The 18,520-nt window shown below is 42.0% G+C and overlaps 1 protein-coding gene across 7 annotated transcripts; it reads right to left on the reverse strand.

Moving 5' to 3' along the window:
• Positions 1-514: 514 nt before the first annotated feature.
• Zim2 (zinc finger imprinted 2) lies at positions 515-14,778 on the reverse strand. Of its 7 annotated transcripts, XM_010616871.1 has the most exons (7): positions 14,462-14,622; positions 12,669-13,177; positions 9,916-10,016; positions 8,699-8,825; positions 7,285-7,377; positions 3,796-4,247; positions 515-2,323 (listed from the first exon to the last, which is right to left on the reverse strand). In XM_010616871.1, exons 2-7 carry the CDS (start codon positions 13,054-13,056, stop codon positions 2,294-2,296), a joined length of 1,191 nt encoding a protein of 396 aa, XP_010615173.1. In that variant the 5' UTR covers positions 13,057-13,177; positions 14,462-14,622; the 3' UTR covers positions 515-2,293. The 7 variants fall into 7 exon arrangements, with proteins under 7 accessions (XP_010615173.1, XP_010615170.1, XP_010615168.1 ...); XM_010616868.1 differs by lacking the exons at positions 515-2,323; positions 14,462-14,622 and adding an exon at positions 14,724-14,778 and having other exon boundaries at positions 3,051-4,247; XM_010616866.1 differs by lacking the exons at positions 515-2,323; positions 14,462-14,622 and adding an exon at positions 14,702-14,735 and having other exon boundaries at positions 3,051-4,247.
• Between the last annotated feature and the right edge of the window lie 3,742 nt (positions 14,779-18,520).

Raw genomic sequence — 18,520 nt, forward strand, 5'->3', positions numbered from 1 at the left:
TCATAGTTACATGAAATGATCTACGAATAGATTAGGGCAGGTAGCAGTCGCCTAGATAAAGAAAAGAACAAGAACAGACCTTGAGATGTCCTCTCACTACTGCTCAGAGGCAACTACTTTCATAAACCTGGCATTTTTGAATAATAAGAAAACAAACTGAAGTGTTAATGGTATTCATGGTACATATTTTTGTTGGGGGGGAAGAGGAAGGGAGAGATCTACCTTTCTCTAAAGCAGGAGTTTCCTTTAATGAGCTTAGTATTACTTTAAAATAAAAAATAAATTCATACTTTAAAAAAAGAAAGATGGAAATACACATCACATTTCATTCAGCAAGTCGCATTTTGGAAATGTATCCTTAGAAAACAACTGTAAATATGTACTTTATCAAACTTTCATGTGATTACAGTCATTAAAAATGGCCACACAAGGGGCCAGGGATTTAGCTCAGTGGTTCCACCACCTGCTTCGCAAGCACAAGGACCCGAGTTCAATCCTCACTACCAAAAAGAAAAAGAAAAAGAAAAAAATGGCCATACAAAATGAGAAAAAGAGAACTTTAGATTTGTGTTGTGGAGAAAAAATTTATATAACTAAGATTAAAATGATAAATCATGCTAGCTTTTTTAGTGTATCCGTGGTTTACAACTCCAGCTTATTGCTCCAGCTTATTTATCGTCTATAAAAACATTCCATAAGCGCAGCTAATTGTTACTGAGTGCCAGCACATCTGGTCTTTTCTATAAATCAACTCTGGGCCTTCCAACAGTTCCCTCGGGGTGATAGGGATGACAATGGTATCCCTGCTTCCTAAGGAAATGAGGTTTAATCAGCTTCTAAGGAAGATGCTGAGATTTGACCTCAAGTCTGGCTCCAAAGCCACACACTTCCCTCCTCCGCTGATGGGCTCTTTCTTCTACCTATGAACACAACTACATTCCTGGCATGTCCTGGTTGAGTATCTAGGACAATTAGGAAGTTTATTAGCCTATGTTGCTTTCCAAAATCTCTGTAATATGCTTAATAATATTTTCACAAGGAAACTATACCTAATACCGGTATATTAAAGTTAGTGTTCTTATAAACTATTTCAATTTATCGGTGGCTCTTTCCAGGCCTGATTTCCAGGCCTGTTATTTCCTGAGATGAAACCACAGTGAAAATTTTTCAAAAAGAAAGGGGATATGGAGGAGAACTGAGCGGTTTATGGTTGTTCTTAGAGAAAACAATCAGCACGACTTTCAGTCCCTGCTGGGATGAGGCTGAGTGTTTCCAAGGCCTTCAAGAAACATATACCTTTGGATCAGAAATTCCACTGCTGAGAATTTCCTCTTAAAAAAATAATACCCAACGTGGGAAAATTGATAAGGCAAATACTAAGACCCAGGAGATGAGAAGGAAGCATAACTGTAACAGCAGTTTGCGTTGCAGAGAGAAGTAACAACCAGCCCTGGTTTCCAACCCTGCAAGTCTAAATACAGCGGGACACACCCACACAACCAAGTATTCAGGCAACCCTGAAAAATGCAACAGGAATACATTATGGCTACCCAGTGGTGAGGAAGGCACTGAGGCCACTTGACCACCAATTACTGGGGCATGACTTTTGAAGTATGGGTTTCAGCCAGTTCCTTTTCACAAGAGAATTCTAATACCAAAATGTAGAAAGAGTTAAGAAAACAGAAAATTGCCATTATACTACACAGAGTTGTAATGACTATAGCAAGGCCCACTTCAGATACTCCTGTGAAGAAGAAGTGGATACTTGCATGGTCTTAAAGTTTGTCCTGATATTTATTAATTAAAGGGAAACAAACAGTAACTTTATAGTAGAGAAATCCAGCAGACACCACTTCAAGGCAGCAAAGTCAACACTACCAACAAGACACATCAATATCATGTCTTCCCACAGTAATGGTAGCAGGATCAGAAACTACACTATGGTGAACTGCAGAAGGGGCTGTGGTAAGAAAATGGAGCTAGCCAATGAGGACTGCGCATCAAGAACTTTTAAAATGGAGAGGGAAAGGACTGCGCAGCTAGCACTATTCTTCTGGTGTAGATTTTGGTGTCATGTTTACTTTAGAGTTCATAACCTCTGAAAACTGACTCAATGAGAAAAAGCAGGACAGTGAATGACAGTAACAACTCACCCCTTTCCAGGCAAGGAATCAGGTTCTGGGAGTCCAGGTCCACCTGGTTACCATGTGTCTTTACATCTGAGCACCATTCAGGGTCAGTGAGGGAAAGCTTCTATTACGTCACATGGTACAAAAGAGATTCTTAGTGCCATTCAGGGCTTACACCTTAAAGAGTGGTGCACCTAGTATGCAAATGAGATTTTAGGTGAAGATGGACATGCTGGTGATGCCAAAGTTCAACAACTACCAAAAAACTTTACTAGTCCACTAACGGCTTTTTCATCTAAAATAACAATCACAAGAAAGTGTTTAACAAAAATAGTTTTCTGAATTCATTTCTCAAAATGTCATCATGTAATCCTATATCATGAAATGACTATCAGAACTTCACCCTAAGAAAGCTCTATGAACCCTGATATGATTGCATTCATCTGATTTATTGTGAAATGACCATGGAACTACTAATCAAAAAGATGGCTCTGGGGGCCAGGGATTTAGGTCAGTGGTGCTGCCACCTGCCTTGCAAGTGCAAGGACCCAAGTTCAATCCCTAGTACAAAAATCAAACAAACAAACAAACAAAAAACGGCTCTGCAAAGTATAAGTACTATAACTCTCATTCAGAGAAGATAGGGAAGAAATTTTTTTAAAACCTGACTTCAATTCCTGCAACATCATTTACAACCTAGGTCAAATTTGGAGTTTCAAGTTTGCTTTATCTATAAAAATCAGCACTAGGTACCTTGAGCAAATAAAAATAATATATAAAACAACATTTTTATAAATTATGAGATACTATGTAAATATACTGCCAATAACATCAACTCACGGAATGAATCATTCTAGGTAATACCTTGAAAATCCTTTTACCTTGCTGACATATGTTAACTCTTTCATAAACTGAGGCCACGGACTGCAAGTCTGGAGTACCACTGTCTGCTATAAATTTTAATCAGCATGTCAAAATCAAGATTCTCTATCCCATGAATACCACTAAAGGAAGGTAAAATGTATTAGCTTCTTTCCTATGCCACAAAAACTCCCTTTGTAAGTTTTTTGCCTTAGTGACTACTAATGTGGGCAGAATCCTCTCTTGTACAAAGGTTGCTGTACTCTCACCTGACCATTCCCCCGTTTTTTTCACCATACCACAATAAATTTTCAAGTTGTTAACAGGGTATGACGAGGGTCAGGAGGAAGGCCTTCTCAAATGCAGCACACTCAAACATTGTTTCTATAGGACAAAGCCAGAGGTGATGAGAAAGCATATTCTCTAAATGTTTTTAAACAGTGATGTCAACTGTTTTCTCTTGAAAATGGAGCTGGTAATGTTCAGAGAGGTAGAAAGGTCCCCCGAAACACTTCCCACACAGCTGACACTGGCACGGCTTCTCTCGAGCATGGATTCGGTAGTGCAGAATGAGGTGTGAACTATGACTGAAGGTTCTGCCACAGTCACAGCATTTGCAGGCTCTCTCTCTAACATAGTCCTGTTCCCGCTGGTAATGAATTAAATATGTCTTGTTGGACAACACAGGGGAAGAGGCCTTTGCTGCACTGTGTACCTTAAGATGTTGAGAAAGATGTACACCTTGGATAAAAGTTTTGCCACACTGAATACATTCAAAGGAGTCCTCCTGTCTACGAATTCTTACCTGACCAGAGAGATCTCCAGGCTGGATGAAAGACTTTCCATCTTTATTGCACTTTGAGTGCTTGTCACTAGCGTGAGACTTCTGGTGCCTGTTGAGGTGCGGCATGAGGAAGAAGGCTTCACCACATTGCTTACATTCGAAGGGTTTCTTCCCAGTATGGATCGGCTTGTGTCTCACAAGACCGATTTTGGTACTAAAGGCTCTTTCACAAATTTTACACCTGAAGTCTTGTACTAGCTGGGGTCTGGTGCTCATGCTGGTAACGTTACATTCCTGGGGATCCTTTCCTGGAAGACCCTCTGACTGCTGGGTAACATTAGAGCCTCTCTCAAATTCATCATTACTATAACTTCTTTCTTGATCAAGAGTCTTGGTGTCACTCATTACTACAGGATTGAAAATGTCGTCCTTCCGGTTGTCTTCGTGTGATTCCGATGCATCAGAAGAGTTTCCTAAATAGACATGCCAGAAGTCACCTACTGCCAGAACCACTATTCCTGCCCCACAGGATGATTTTTCTACAAACAGGCTTTGTTCTGCAGTTGGCTCTTTGGTCTGAGGTCTCTTTTCCTAGTCTAAAAGAAATGTGGAAGTTCCTGTACTCTTTTCACTCTGAGAGACATGCCTTTGTAGTAGAAACAGAAGAAAGAGACAAAAGGCAACGGAATAGATCTTATGAATGTTTAAATGTTCTAGGAACGGACCCGTAGAGATGAAAATCAGAAAAGAATGGAAAGGTAAACAGGCAAGAAAGTGTGAGAAGAGCAGAAAGGAAACCGTCCAAGTGGGCTTCACGTTGACAAAGATGACAGAGACATAGGGAGTAGAATGAAGAGGAAACCAAAATGAGATTTGGGACTGAGGTTTGACCAAACCGTGCTTAGTAGATTACTAATATTTTCAAAAACTAATAGCTGTGGGTCAGGGATTTAACTCAGTGGTGTTGCCACCTGCCTCACAAGTGCAAGGTCCTGAGTTCAATCCCCAGTACACAACAAAAACAAAAAACTAATAGTTGCATATCAATTTGGGAAACATTAGATAACACGAGTCAAGTGGGCTGCATTTATCTAGGATTCTTCAGAACCTTTGATATGCACCTCAAATCTCAAAAGGGGAAGCATTTGAGAATATCACATTTCTCAAACTGATTTTACAATGGGACATTTTTAAAGAATGCCTATTAAACTGGGTGGGTGGTGCACGCCTATAATCCCAGCACTTGGGAGGCTGAGGCAGGAGGATTGCTGAGTTTAAAACCAGCCTGGGCTATATAGTGAGTTCCAGATCAGTCTCAACTACATAGTGAGACCCTGTCTCAAAAAAACCAAAAACAAAATAAAGAATGCCTATTATCACGGCATTATCAGGACCTTTAGGCAACACATCAACAACTTCTTGCTTACAATAAAGTAACAGGATTCTAACTCTTTTCTTGGATCCCAACTCTCATTTTACCCAAATCTACACTGCCAACTAACTACTTGTCTTCAATTTGCTGTTTGGTAAGCCTATTTTGTGCAAAGTATTATCCAATTTGATGATCCTCAGAAGTTTATTGAAGGACTCCAATTAGACAAAAATCACTACAGAAGCAGAGACAGGGTAATTGATTCCATGAAAAGGTTGGAGGAGGGGACTCAATTTGGGCTTGGTAAGTAGTGAAGGAAGTGGTAACAGTAGAAAACAGCTCAAGCAAAGACACTGGATCATCAAAATAAGACAGAAACATGAGAGCTTAGGTGGGAGAGATCTGTGGGAATAAGATTGGTAAATGAATTTCAGGCCAAAATGGGAAGAAATGAAATATTTTGTTGAAAGTTGAATTTTCTTACGACGGTATTAAGAAACTAGCAAAAAAAAAAAATGGGCTTTATAAAGACGATTTCCTGAATGGGAAATTATCCAAGGAAATCAAGTATAAGATTGTGGTTTGGAAGAGGCAGTTATGAACACAGGGGTATAGACCAACAAATACTCCAAATATGAGCAGCATAGCCAGAATGCAGCTTAGTGAGTCACTACGGGATAGCTGGACCCAGCACCAATGGATTAGATCTTTTAGGAAATGGTCTTTAACACATTCACATTGGGCCAGAATTCGCATGTCTTGCTGCCAGGCTGCTCTGATTTGAACATGTGATGTTCCCACTGGCTTGAACCACTGCATGTACCCCTAGTGGCTCAAGCCAGAGAAATGTGTTAAGGGAAGAGTCAAGAGTAGAATGCTAAACCACAATCCAGTCCTAATTCCCATTTCCACCACCTGCTGGATATCCATTAATCCACATGTTCTTCTCTCAAAGAACACCCTGAACCTCAACATTCTTCAATCCTAGCACCAGTGTCTTATCATCTGTAGCCAGATGGACTTCAAAAGACCCCCATTATCCCACCCATTATCTACAGAACAATCAGATGAATCTTTTTAGGATAGCACTGCCCAACAAAACTCCCTGCCATGATAAAAAAAAGTATGCATTTCTGCTAACACAGTAGTCATGAGTCACAGGTGGTTATCAAACTCTTAAAATGTGATTGGTGTGACCAAGACAATGTATTTTAAATTTTATTTAATTTTAATTAGTTTAAGTAGCCACACGTGATTAGGGACTGCAATATTGGATGGCCCAGTTCTAAAATGTCAATATTGCCACTTCACTCCTCTGTTCAACACCTTGCACTACCTTTGCAACTCACTCAGAATTAAATCCACGTTCTTTAACTAGCCATGTGTGGGCTGGTGCTTGTCTATTTCTATAGCCACAACTATTATCTCTCTCCACCTCACTCAGACCATACAGCCTTTGTGCCCTTTTCTGGTACACTCATATTTATTACAGCCACTCCATATGTGCTGACCCTTCTGCCTACCTATTACACTCTTCTTCAAAATTTCTATGAGCCAACCCACACAGGGAAGAGAATAAAAGTGAAACGTTCTTAGATGTTCACAAATGTGAGCGACTGGTTGGGAGGGAGAGGGAGGCAGTGGTATCTTGCCAAGGTTTTTCCTTTATCTCAGTTAAAGAGGAAAGATATTTTATTCTGGCTGCAAGGAAAAAGGCACAAATGAATGGAAGGGTTATAACACTAGAGGAAAGGGAAATCAGCCTCCCTGGAGCTATGGAGCTAGGTGTGAGAGGAACCGGTGCTGCAGGAAGAGATGAGCCTTGGAAAGGAAATGAGGAAAGTACTGAAAAGAGAGAGGCCCTGAGGGGATTCAGCTCAGTGGTGCCGCCACCTGCCTCACAAATGCAAGGTCCTGAGCTCCATCCCCAGTACCAAATAGCGGGGGGCGGGTGGAAGGAAAAAACTGAAACAAAAGAGAGAGGCCCTCAAGTGAGAGCACCACCGGCTGTCTCATCAAGCTGAATGGCTTTGAGGAATGGTCCTGAATAGCAGGTCCCAGCCCCCTCCTAATTAACTGGGTGGGGTTACTGCCTTCCTGTGAGGCCTGCCTCTCTAGGTTTTCCCCTCATTACTCACCTGGACAAATCACTGTATTGCTGTCCTCTTCTATTGCTCTTGACGCCTCTTCTTCCAGGTATGTTATAATATCAGGTTTGGGAAATTGACACCCTGTTGAAGAAGGAAGACTCATAACTTGGGATTCAAGAACTCTCAATTCCGGGTCCTCACAACTTGGGAATAATTTCTAAAAGGCATAACTTTTCCAGGAGTAAAATCAAGTCTGTCCCCAAGCCTAGAGAGCATTCTCAATGGCTTCATTTCCTGAAGACATCTGGCCATATATGAAGATATTTTTTCTTGTCACAATGGTAGGAAAGGGAGAGGTACTCCTGGTATCTCATGAGTGGTAGGCAGGGATGCTGCTCTGCATCATCCAATGCAGACAGCCGCACAACAGTGTCATTACCTGGCCCCATATGTCAATGCTGCCAAGACTGAAAACTGTGCTACACAGTAAACACTTAGAGGTACAGAACATCCATTACATAACACAGAATCAAGTATGACATGCATGGGATCAGAATAGTAGCATTACTTTGTAACCCTGATGCCTGTAAGGGACATAAAACATAATGAGCTCATTGGTATGTCAATTATGGCCCTCAAATTATGGCCCCAAAATGGTATTTTGACCATTTATAGTAGTACTTGGTATTTTTGTGACATTGCTAGGGGTATTTGGTATTTATTTAATATTTTCTTTAGAGTGCCCTTCTTTTTAACTTAAACAGGCTTATTTTAAATGGAAATGTTGTATCAATCCTATAAATCAAAATCAATGTCACTAGCAAAAAAAAAAAAAAGTAATGTAACAATAGATGCAACAGAAACTAAGTTTACTAGATACTAATTACTTTCTGTTGCCTAAATATGGCTCAGGTTTGAGGTCTTCTCTCTTTGCCCAAATGGAAGATCAACAAAATTCAGAGACATTCCAATACCAAACTTACACTTTCTACCTAACATAATCAGAAGGTTTAGGGAAAATTAGTGTCTTTCAGGCAGCACATCAGAGTTTAAGAGGCAGATTTATAACTTGGGATTCAAGTTATGTGACACGAGGGGTCGAATCACAGCTTTAAACAAGTAAATCTACCTTTGAACAAGTAATCTACCCTTTCCCTAAGTTCGTTTCCTTATAGATATAAAATGGCAAAAATAATAATAACAATAATTAGTACACCTCCCCCTCATAGAATTCGTATGAGGGTTAGAGTTAAAACCTGCAAAATGCTTAGACTGCTGCCTGATACATATTAAGTACTCAATATAGGTTAGTTATTTCATCATTATCAGTGAACCAGACATTAAAATACTGCCTCTGATCTAGGGGTGATACAATGAGCCACCACTACAGATGGGGAGATGCAGAAGAACCTCCATGGATCTAGTGGGCAGAAATCAAGTTCTGTGAAGAGAACACACTTACCTACGAAAACCAGGTTCTGGTAATTCTCCAGCATCACCTCCCAGTAGAGCTTTTTCTGAGAAGCAGTTAAATGGCTTAACTCCTCTTCGGTGAAGGTCACAGCCACATCTTCAAATGTCACCAACTCCTACAACAGCAGAAACACCCCATTAAAGCCCAGGAATTATCCCAGGGCAAGGAGAGGAAGCCTAACAAGAGAGGACTAAATGTGAAGGAGCCATACAGATCAGTAGAAAGTTTGTAAGTGCTCTAATCCTAAGGTCACAGGGACTTAGCATTGCACCTTTCTGACAGAAGTGGTAACACTTCTGAGAGTCCCTAAACAATTACTAAAGTGTAAGGAGACAAAGCAAGAATGCATATACTTAACAGCTCAGCAGTACACTTTGTTCCAAGAACCAGGGAGGTGGGTTTAAGTCCTGGCTTTGGTTCTTATAAACTTAGTGTGAGTAGGTTAAGCCTCATGTCTTATCTGTAAAATTCAGAGAACTGATAACTATGAAGAGATATTAAAATCTTATTAACAAATATGAAAATGCAAATCAAAATGAAAATAGTCCATATTCATTCAATTGACAAAAATTAGGAAGTCTGACAATAGCAAGTGTTATCCTCAAGATCTCTTATAAGATGCTAAAGGAAAAATAAATGATAAGCCACTTTGAACCCAAACTAGCTATGTTGCTCCTGGGCACTTAAACACATATACGCGCATATTTATAATGGAGCTGTTTGAAACACCTAAAACCTGCGACACAGTATCACATGGCCAGGTTGGTGGTGGCAGCAAGTGACAGAGACTCTGATACATGCACTGAAGCAAAGCAGGTGCACTCGAGCGGCGACAACAAAGAAAACCAGAGTCAGGCAAGCAATCAGAAGGAGAAACTCACTGACTGAAATCCAGCACCAGAGGGTTTGAAAAGAGAAGCTGGGTAGCTCCTGATTGAAGAATGCCTTACATCCCTGCCTGGCGTACACTCCATCTTGGGAGAGGATTGGACTTGCCAGGACAGGGAGTCAGCATTTCAGGGGTAGCTTGGCTGATAGAACAGACTCCCAGTCACTCTAACCTCTCCGCTGGGAAAAGGAACACAGCCTATGAGATACTCAAAAACCAAGGCTTCAGAGAAACAGAAAGCTGTTTAACATGATCTGACTGACTAGGGAAGGTCCAGAAACAGGTGAGAACCAAGTCCCAAGAAAGCAAACCTCACCTGGGACCTCTCAGAGGGTAGTTTGTCCAATGCCTCTGTATTCTCTTGGTGTTCTGCAGTGTTCTTGTTTTCTGCAAGGACAGAGTCCTGAGCAGGGGAAGCTACAAAAGAGGAAAGACCACGGAGTGGAGTCCTGTCTGGCAGCAAGCAAAGACACAGAACTGCCTGCTGCCTCCCACTACCCCATCTTGCCACAGTGGGCTTCCTATGGCAAAAGAAAGGTCACCAAAGTAAATTCTCAGGTCAGGGATTTAGCTCAGTGGTTCTACTGCCTGCTTTGCAAGCACAAAGTCCCAAGTTTGATCCCCAGTGCCAAAAAAAAAACAAAAAACAAAGCAAATTCTCTTTTCAACATAGCAAAGCCCAAAAAGGACTCTGGTCTTTTCCCAGCTCTAAATCTTTTAGTGGCTCTTCACTGTCTTCCAATAAAGTGAAAGTTCTCCCTATATAGTATTAGTGGTTTTTTGGTAGTTTATAGTTTCAATGCCCAATCAAAATTATTAGGAGGGCCGGGATTTTAGCTCAGTGGTTCTACTGCCTGCCTCTCCACAGCAAGGTCCTGAGTTCGATCTCTGGTACATTTTTAAAAAATTATCAGGCAAACTCAGTTTTTCAACTATAACAAATACTTATACCAGGCCAGGGATTTAGCTCAGTGGTTCCACCACCTGCCTCACTAGCACAAGGTCCTGAGTTTGAACCCCAGTGCCAAAAAAACAACACATACCTATGCCTCCAAGGACTCTTATGAGGCTTGAATATTACAAATGTAAGACACATGGTAGGTAATTTTTTGGGGGAGGGGGGGTACTGGAGATTGAACTCGGGTCCTTGTGCTTGCAAGGCAAGCCACCGAACCGCTGAGCTAAATCCCCGGCCCCATGGTAGGTAATTTTTAATGGCAGCCCTTATTGAACCTTTCCTACATCCTTTTCACTTACCGATCTAGAAGACAGAAGGCTAAACCTTGAAGACCCTCCTTGCCTGTAGTTTTTTTCAAGTACAGTTTTCATTACTAGATTGTTTCTTTCTCAAGTCCTAGGCTACTCTTTACCCCACCCCACCCTCCACCCCAGCTCCAATGGTTCTGGGCCTTTAGCCAAATCCTTAACCTCTGGGACAATAACCACTATGTCCACCAGAGGCAGTGTAACACTGTGATTAAGAGTGTAGATAGGGAGCAGGCAGCGTGACGGCCAATTTGGGAGGCTGAGGCAGGAGGATCCCTGTGAGTTTGAGACCAGCCTGGGCTACACAGTGAGTTCCAGGTCAGTCTCAACTACATAGTGAGACCCTGTCTCAAAAAACCAAAACAAAAGAATTGTGGAACCACAGGCAAATTACTCAGCTTCATGCCTCTGTTTCCTGGTCTGTACAATGAAAGTAATTTCACAAAACTGCTAATGGGAGCAAATGAATTCATATGCAAAAACACCTACAATAATACACTGTAAGTGTTCAGCATGTACACTATAAAGCTATACATAGGGGCATGTGCAAGTAATTCCAGCACTCTGGGAAGCTGAGGCAGGAAGATCACAAGTTTGAGCCCAGCTTGGCAATTTAGTGACTTAATAAGACCTTATCACAAAATAAAAAGTAAAAAATGGGCTGGGGATGTAGCTCAGTGCAAAGGTACTGCCTTCAATTCCCAATATTGCACCCCCACCCTCATGTGTGCACATGTGCACATGCACACACAGGCACACACACACACGGCCTCTTAAAAACTCTTTTAAGGAATGTAGGCATACAGAACTGGATAAATCCTTACTTCATGATATGCTATCAGCATTGAGCCATGCATAATTATGTTTAATTTCACTCAATTTCATTTCCAAGTGTAAACAAGGACTGTGAATTTACTATCAAACCCCAAAACTAGAACATTCCTGATAATTTACATCTCCCTATATGCTTCTTTCCTGAGTGTGTACTCCAGCTTTCATTCCAGAAACAGCTACAATCCTAGATTTGTATTTATATTTCCTCTCTCCCTCTCAACAATATTTTTAATATTATTTTTACTTAAAGAATTATGAGAATTGAGTGGCTTTCTTCTTTCATTTTTTAAATGTCTCCTCAGTTCTAATCTAATACTTGTATTACAAAAAGACCAGTAAATTTTCACAGAGGTTAAACTTCCAAGCCTGCCACATTTTATGCCCTTTTACACCTAAAATTTAACCACTCATTTACAAAAATTATTATTGTGCTTGAATGGAATGACCAGATAATGGCCAATTTCCCCACATTTACACTTATTAGTATCATGGGTAGTCCTAGAAGATTTTTTTCATAGTATGTGCTTTGGGGCCGGCGATTTAGCTCAGTGGTTCCGCTGCCTGCCTTGCAAGTGCAAGGACCCGAGTTCAATCCCCGGTACCAAAAAAAAAAAAAAAAATCAAAACACATAGTATGTGCTTTGTTTTTTTGTTGATACTAGAGCTTAGGTTGGATAAGTGTGGGAGAAGGTGACAAAGTTGGTACTCTCAGAGAAATAATAAATATTAAAACAAAAACCAAAGCCCAAATTTTGTACATTTCATGTGAGATTAGACTGGATATATAAAATGCATTTATTTATTTATTTATTTATTTAGGTACCAGGGATCGAACTCGGGTCCTTGTACTTGCAAGGCAGGTGCGAAACCACTGAGCTAAATCCCTGGCCCTGCATTCTTTTATTTAGCTCCTAATACATACTATGCATACAGCAGACATTCAGCAGACAGATATAAGTAACTTCCTACCTGTCTCACCTGGATCCTCACATGCCTGGATCAAGTTTGCCACCAGCATGCTTGCCTCCCTGCTGTTCTCTGGCTGCTTTGACCTCACCCATTTCTGAATCTCCTCTGGCAGGGTGCTCAGAAACTGTTCCAGCACTAGTTGCTCTATTATCTGTTCCTTCGTGTGGGTCTCTGGCTGCAGCCACTGCCGGCAAAGAACCTGGATCTGACTCACAGCTTGGTGAGGCCCAGTCAGTGACAAATACTGAAAATTATTAAACTGTTGATGAGAGTTATCCAGAGCTTCTGGGTTTCTTTTGGGACTAGTTTCTGGATTCTCCTCTTGATTGTGTAGAAGAAAGCTTTGGGCATTCTTCACTATATCCGAAACCTCTGTCACATGCAGCATCTTTGCACCTTGGTCCTTTACAGGATGCAGGCACTCTGCAAGGCAGGATGCTGTAGTATATGGTTTGTGAAAGATGATGGGCAGAGTTGTATCAGATGTAAAGACCCCAAGACTTCAGGACCTGCAGATATTACAGAGACACTTACAAAAGAAGTGCATAGTATTTTTTGGACACTATGGTGGAGGTAGTCTGAAGCAAAAGGAGTTAGCTCATATCACACAAATGTCTCAATACATCTTTATAGAGCTTTGTGCATAGGCACACAGATTATTTCGCAGCCCTATTCCCAGAAAACTACAAACAGGCTAGAAATATGTCAGAAATGGTACTGAAGGGAAAAGAGATTTGAACTCCAAGCACAATGAACTAAAATAAATTGATAAGCCATAAAAGAATGCATTTCACTTAAAAATGAGTTAGAATTATATAGAATGAGGGAAGATCCTGACAATATATATCCTACAAAGAACTGCATTCATATTCAGAATAGATTAAGAATTTATATAAATTGGTAAGAAAAAGGCAGACAAAACAGGAGCAAAAAAATGAAAATATTTTAGGAGATAATACATAAAAATGATAGTTAAATGACTAACACAGTGGGGCACAACTTCAGTTGTTATCAGATATATCAGTTAAAAGTACAATAAGATACCAAGGTGTACACTTCAGAAGGTCCAAAAGTAGAAGTCACAGAATACTAAGTGCTGCTGAGGAGATATAATAGAAATATATACATATATTTTCATATATTGTAAATCTAAATGAGAATATGGATATCATACTGTTGAAAGAGGCTTAAAAATACAAATTGCATGATTACGTTATATAAAACAATTCTAAGATGTTAGAAGTTAGAGAGCAGTGAAGGAGAAACAGGGCTGAGGGAGGAACCGTACTGAGGAAGGAGTGGGCAGGAATAGGGCAAGGGTGAGGGGCTCTAGGACAAGAGGTAGACTGAGGTGGAGGAGAGGATGGGCTGAGGAAGAAGAAGGGTCCAACTGAGTGAGGAAGGGAAGAGTAGGGGCAAAGATAGGGGGGGCAACTAAGGAAGAGAAAGAGGGACCAGGATGGGAGAGAAGGGGCCAGAGTGAGGGCACGGAGCGGGGGGGGGGCGCTGAGAAGGAGGAGGAGAACGGGGGTTAGGAGGAAGAGGAGGGGGTCAATACTGACTGAAGAGGGGGACAACATAGACTGAGGAGGACAGGGCTGACTGAGGAGGAGGAATCTAGGCCTAAGAGGGGGGAGGTCAAGGATGGCTGGAGGGATGGACAGAAAGAGGAGAGGAGGAAGAGGACAGGTCTGAGGAGGAGAACAGGGCTGAGGAGGAGGACAAGCCTGACTGGAGAGGATAAAGCTGAACGAGGAGGAGGGCAAGGCCGACTGAGGGGAAGGAAGACAGACCTGACTGAGGAGGACAGAGCTGACAGGATGACCGAGGCCGCCCATCGTTCCCCCTCAGCCCCGCCATCTTTGTCCCTGTTCACCACAGTCGCTGCCTGGCCCTGCAGTCACTCTCCACAGCAAGGCCACCACACATTCTCCTGGTGGTGCCTACTAGCTTTTCGCCATCGTCTCATACCCTCATGCTCCCTCTTCCCGGCTACCCGGAATCTGCCTACTTCTGGAAACTTCTTCGCTCACCTCACCCGCGCGACACCCTCACCTGACAGGACTGCGGCAGTGACTAGACGCTTCGCACACTGGTGGGCATGCGCACTGGAAGGTATGCGCCTGCGCACTGAGCTGGTCTCCTGCCTATTCCCCTGCCCCGCCCCCTAGGGAGAGAAGAGAGGCGAGCGGAAGTGGTGTCTGCGGGCTTCCTGCCTCAAATGAGTGTGTTAAATGGGTGAAAAATTGAGTGCTTTGAGACTTTTTAAAATAAACAGAAGACAATAATAATGATCCCTCTCCAAATGTGCCCCATCCACTACATATTTACCCCACTATACACACATATAGGCAACCACTATGCTTTGAAGTGTCCTTCCGGGGTGGGGGAACCTAAATAAGCCTTCAAGCCTTGGTTGCTTTTACTTACTTCAGGTCAACTTTAAAATCACGAATTTTGTAGGGCAAGCAGTGGAGCAATAGACCATTAGTCTCTAATAGAGTACTAGTACTCACTTTGTTGAAAGTACCCACTCTTCACCTTTGTGACCTTTTGATAGCAGCGAATCCAAACTCCATCCTCAGATCACACTGGTGCCACCATTTTGTATTCAGGTCCTATGAAAAGTTAGGAGATTTCATTACCACTGTGCAAATTGCTAATTAATTCACCTCCAATCACCTTTCCCAATGCCTCCAATCACACTGCTTCTTTGTCTCATAAATGTTCCTAAACTCTATCTTAGGGAAGATGAATTTGAGGCGTGGTCTCCTGGCTCCTTATGCTTGGCCATCTCATGAGTAAATTCTTTTGCAAAAACTCATAATCTAAGGAATAACACACTGTGTGCTGGGCAAAAGGCCTACTTCACTGGCATACAGAAAGTATGTATAAGTATATATGTGTGTTTGTAATAACATTGATACATCTGGTGTGTGCACTTATGTTTACATAGGTTATACTGTACGTGTATATGTATGTATGTTATACAAATGCATACAAAATTATACAAGCTATCAATATTACTATACTGTAATTACTATACTGTATATTAAATGGATAGTAATAAATTTAATCTGAAATAGAAAACATTCAAATATTTTAAAACATGATGATTGTTTCTCAGCCTTTTGGCTAAGATCAAGTGTAAGACATGAGCTGAGCATGGTGGCACATACCTGTAATCTCAGCACTCAAGTGGCTGAGGCAGGAGGATCACCTATGAGTTCATGCCAACCTGGGCTACATAGTGAGTTCAAGACCAGCCCAAACTATATAGCAAGAACCTGACCCTGCCTCAATAGATAGATAGATATAGATATAGATATAAAGATATTAAACATGTATACAGCATGATATATTACATAAATATGACATTATATATGATGTATATTGTCTTCCATTGTGACAAAATGCCTGAGATAAATGGCTTACAATAAGGAGAAAAGTTTACTTGGCTTCTGGTTTCAGAAGCTTCAGTATTTGTCTCCATTGCTCTAGGTCTGTGGACTGGCATATGTCAGAGTGGGGAGTGTGTGCTGGAACAAAGCTGCTTATTCATGATGGTCAGGAAGCAGGAAGAGAGGCAAGTGCCAGGGTCACAATATCCCCTTCAAGGGCACATTCCCAAAGACCTAACTCTTTCCACTAGGCCCCACCCCCTAAAAGTTCCACTCCCTCACACCAGTACCATAGGCTGGCACCAACCCCTTAGCATGTGGACTTTGGGGGGACATTTAAGATCCACATTATATCACACCAGTCCTTTGCTGCTATAACTCGTGTTAAATGCATACTTTTGACTTTCAGTAACTGTTTGCATGCAATCTATGGGTAGGACAAACGTTCTGAAACAGAATTGCCAAGGCAAAGTGGACACACATGTGGCACTTTGGCAGATTTTTAAACTGCCCTCCATATCTAATACAACGAGCAGCTACATGAACACGCCAGCATCCACACTGTTACATTAAGCTATTTTAATTTTTCTAAAACTTGAGAAATAATAGCAAGGATGATTCTGGTTCACACATTTGTCTTATCATAAACAATATGGAATATGTTTTTCTGGTTTTAGGAACCATTTGCAATTTAACTGAAGCAATTTATCAAGAGGTCAAGATGTGCAGGTGGGATGTGCTGAGATGTGTGCAATAAATATGCCTAGGCATTATGTTTATGGTGAAATGTTTGTATGAGTATAGAGCTTTCTGGAGTCAGTACAAGAAACTGGAAAGCACTGCCTCTGGGCAACAGACTAGGTAGCTGAGGCAGGAGAGGCAAACTTACTTTTAACTATGCAATCTTCGGCACATGTTCTAACACACAGGTAAGCCATTATCTGGTTTCTCCCATGAATAGCCTGCGTATCTTCTGTGTCTCTGTTCAACTCCCGATCCATCTGTTCTTCTGCCAGTCCATCTTAGTGTCCAGGTACATTTCATAGTAAATTGCAGGCTTCTATTGCTTTCCCTCCTAAGTATTTTCACATGCACGGCCTTCGGCAGAGGGCTGTTCATTTAATTCGCTGAATTTTCAGGTAGTTTACTTATAGGGAACAGGACACACTCAGTGCATCATGTGAAGGAGTTCTGACATGCACATACCTGTGTAACCAGATACCCACAGAGGTACAGATTGTGACCATTATTCATGATATGTCAACTTGACTGGATTATTCCCAGAGAATTAGTAAAGCACACTTCTGGGTGTATCTGAGTGAATCTTGGATGTGTGAACTTGGGGACTGGACACCCAGCTGATCCTGGATGTGCAGCATCATCACAAGTAACTGCTACATATGGCATATAAGTGTTATAGGAGGCAAGCAGTAAGCTCATAGATGTTGATCAGAAGCTAGCAAGCAGGAGGGAAAAAACTAAATCTAGAATGAGTCTCTACTTCACTGAGAACACAACACTGCCCTGTGATGAAAGGTCTTGGTGTGATCAGCCTGCCACCAGATGTCTGGCCGGTGGGGGATGTAGCACCGGCCTGGCCTTGTTTCTCATTCATGTCTTCCTGCCAGCTTACTTCTGCTTCACCTTGTAATGTGCCCATCCCTAAGAGTTAGGATTTGTTTGTATTCAATATCCAGTGGCTCTTGGAAGATGTTTCTTTGACCACTAGATGCATTACCCATGTCCCATATGGCTTGGAGGGTTGCCCTGACAATGGCCCAGGTAGGAAAGGCGCGGTCCCCAGAGTGGCACTATCAGGAGGTGGTAGAATCTTGACAAGTGGAGCCTACTGGGAAATCTCTATGCCAGCTCGTGAAGGGCATTTCAGACTCTGGCCTCTTCGTCTCACTTCTGCTTCCTGGCTCATGCTGAGCAGCTTACTCTGCCACACACTCCTGCCATGAGGTGCCACCCTAGCCAGAGGCCCAAAGTGATGGGGCCACTTCATCTTGCACTGGAACCTCTAGACCCATAAGCCGAAATAGTAAGGGGAGGGACAGCAGTTCACTCCATAAGACACGGTGTGGATCAGACACCAGGAACCAAGTTTCCCTCAGGCCACGTTCATCAGCACACCCGGCCTCGACCCATGTGACCACTCAGCTAGTCTTTAGTGTCTTTTGAGTCTGACTGGACACTGGAAACCCATGAGCACCAGTTTATGCCAGGGAGAAGTCAAATCTCATGGAATAAACATAGCAGCAGGAGTCAGCCACCTCTTCAAATGAGATGAGTGCATCCCCGCAACGGATAAGGGCTGGTCAGGCAGCTCCACCCGTCACTACTTCATCCCTTTCTACCACCTTCTGTAATATATTCTGCAGGAAACCAATCTTAACCTCACCTTGACCTATGTGATGCCTGTTATCAAAGAATGAACTCCAAGCTGTG

This window comes from Fukomys damarensis, unplaced genomic scaffold, assembly GCF_012274545.1.
Source record: "Fukomys damarensis isolate Sample0158 unplaced genomic scaffold, DMR_v1.0_HiC HiC_scaffold_19, whole genome shotgun sequence".
NCBI lineage: Eukaryota > Metazoa > Chordata > Mammalia > Rodentia > Bathyergidae > Fukomys > Fukomys damarensis.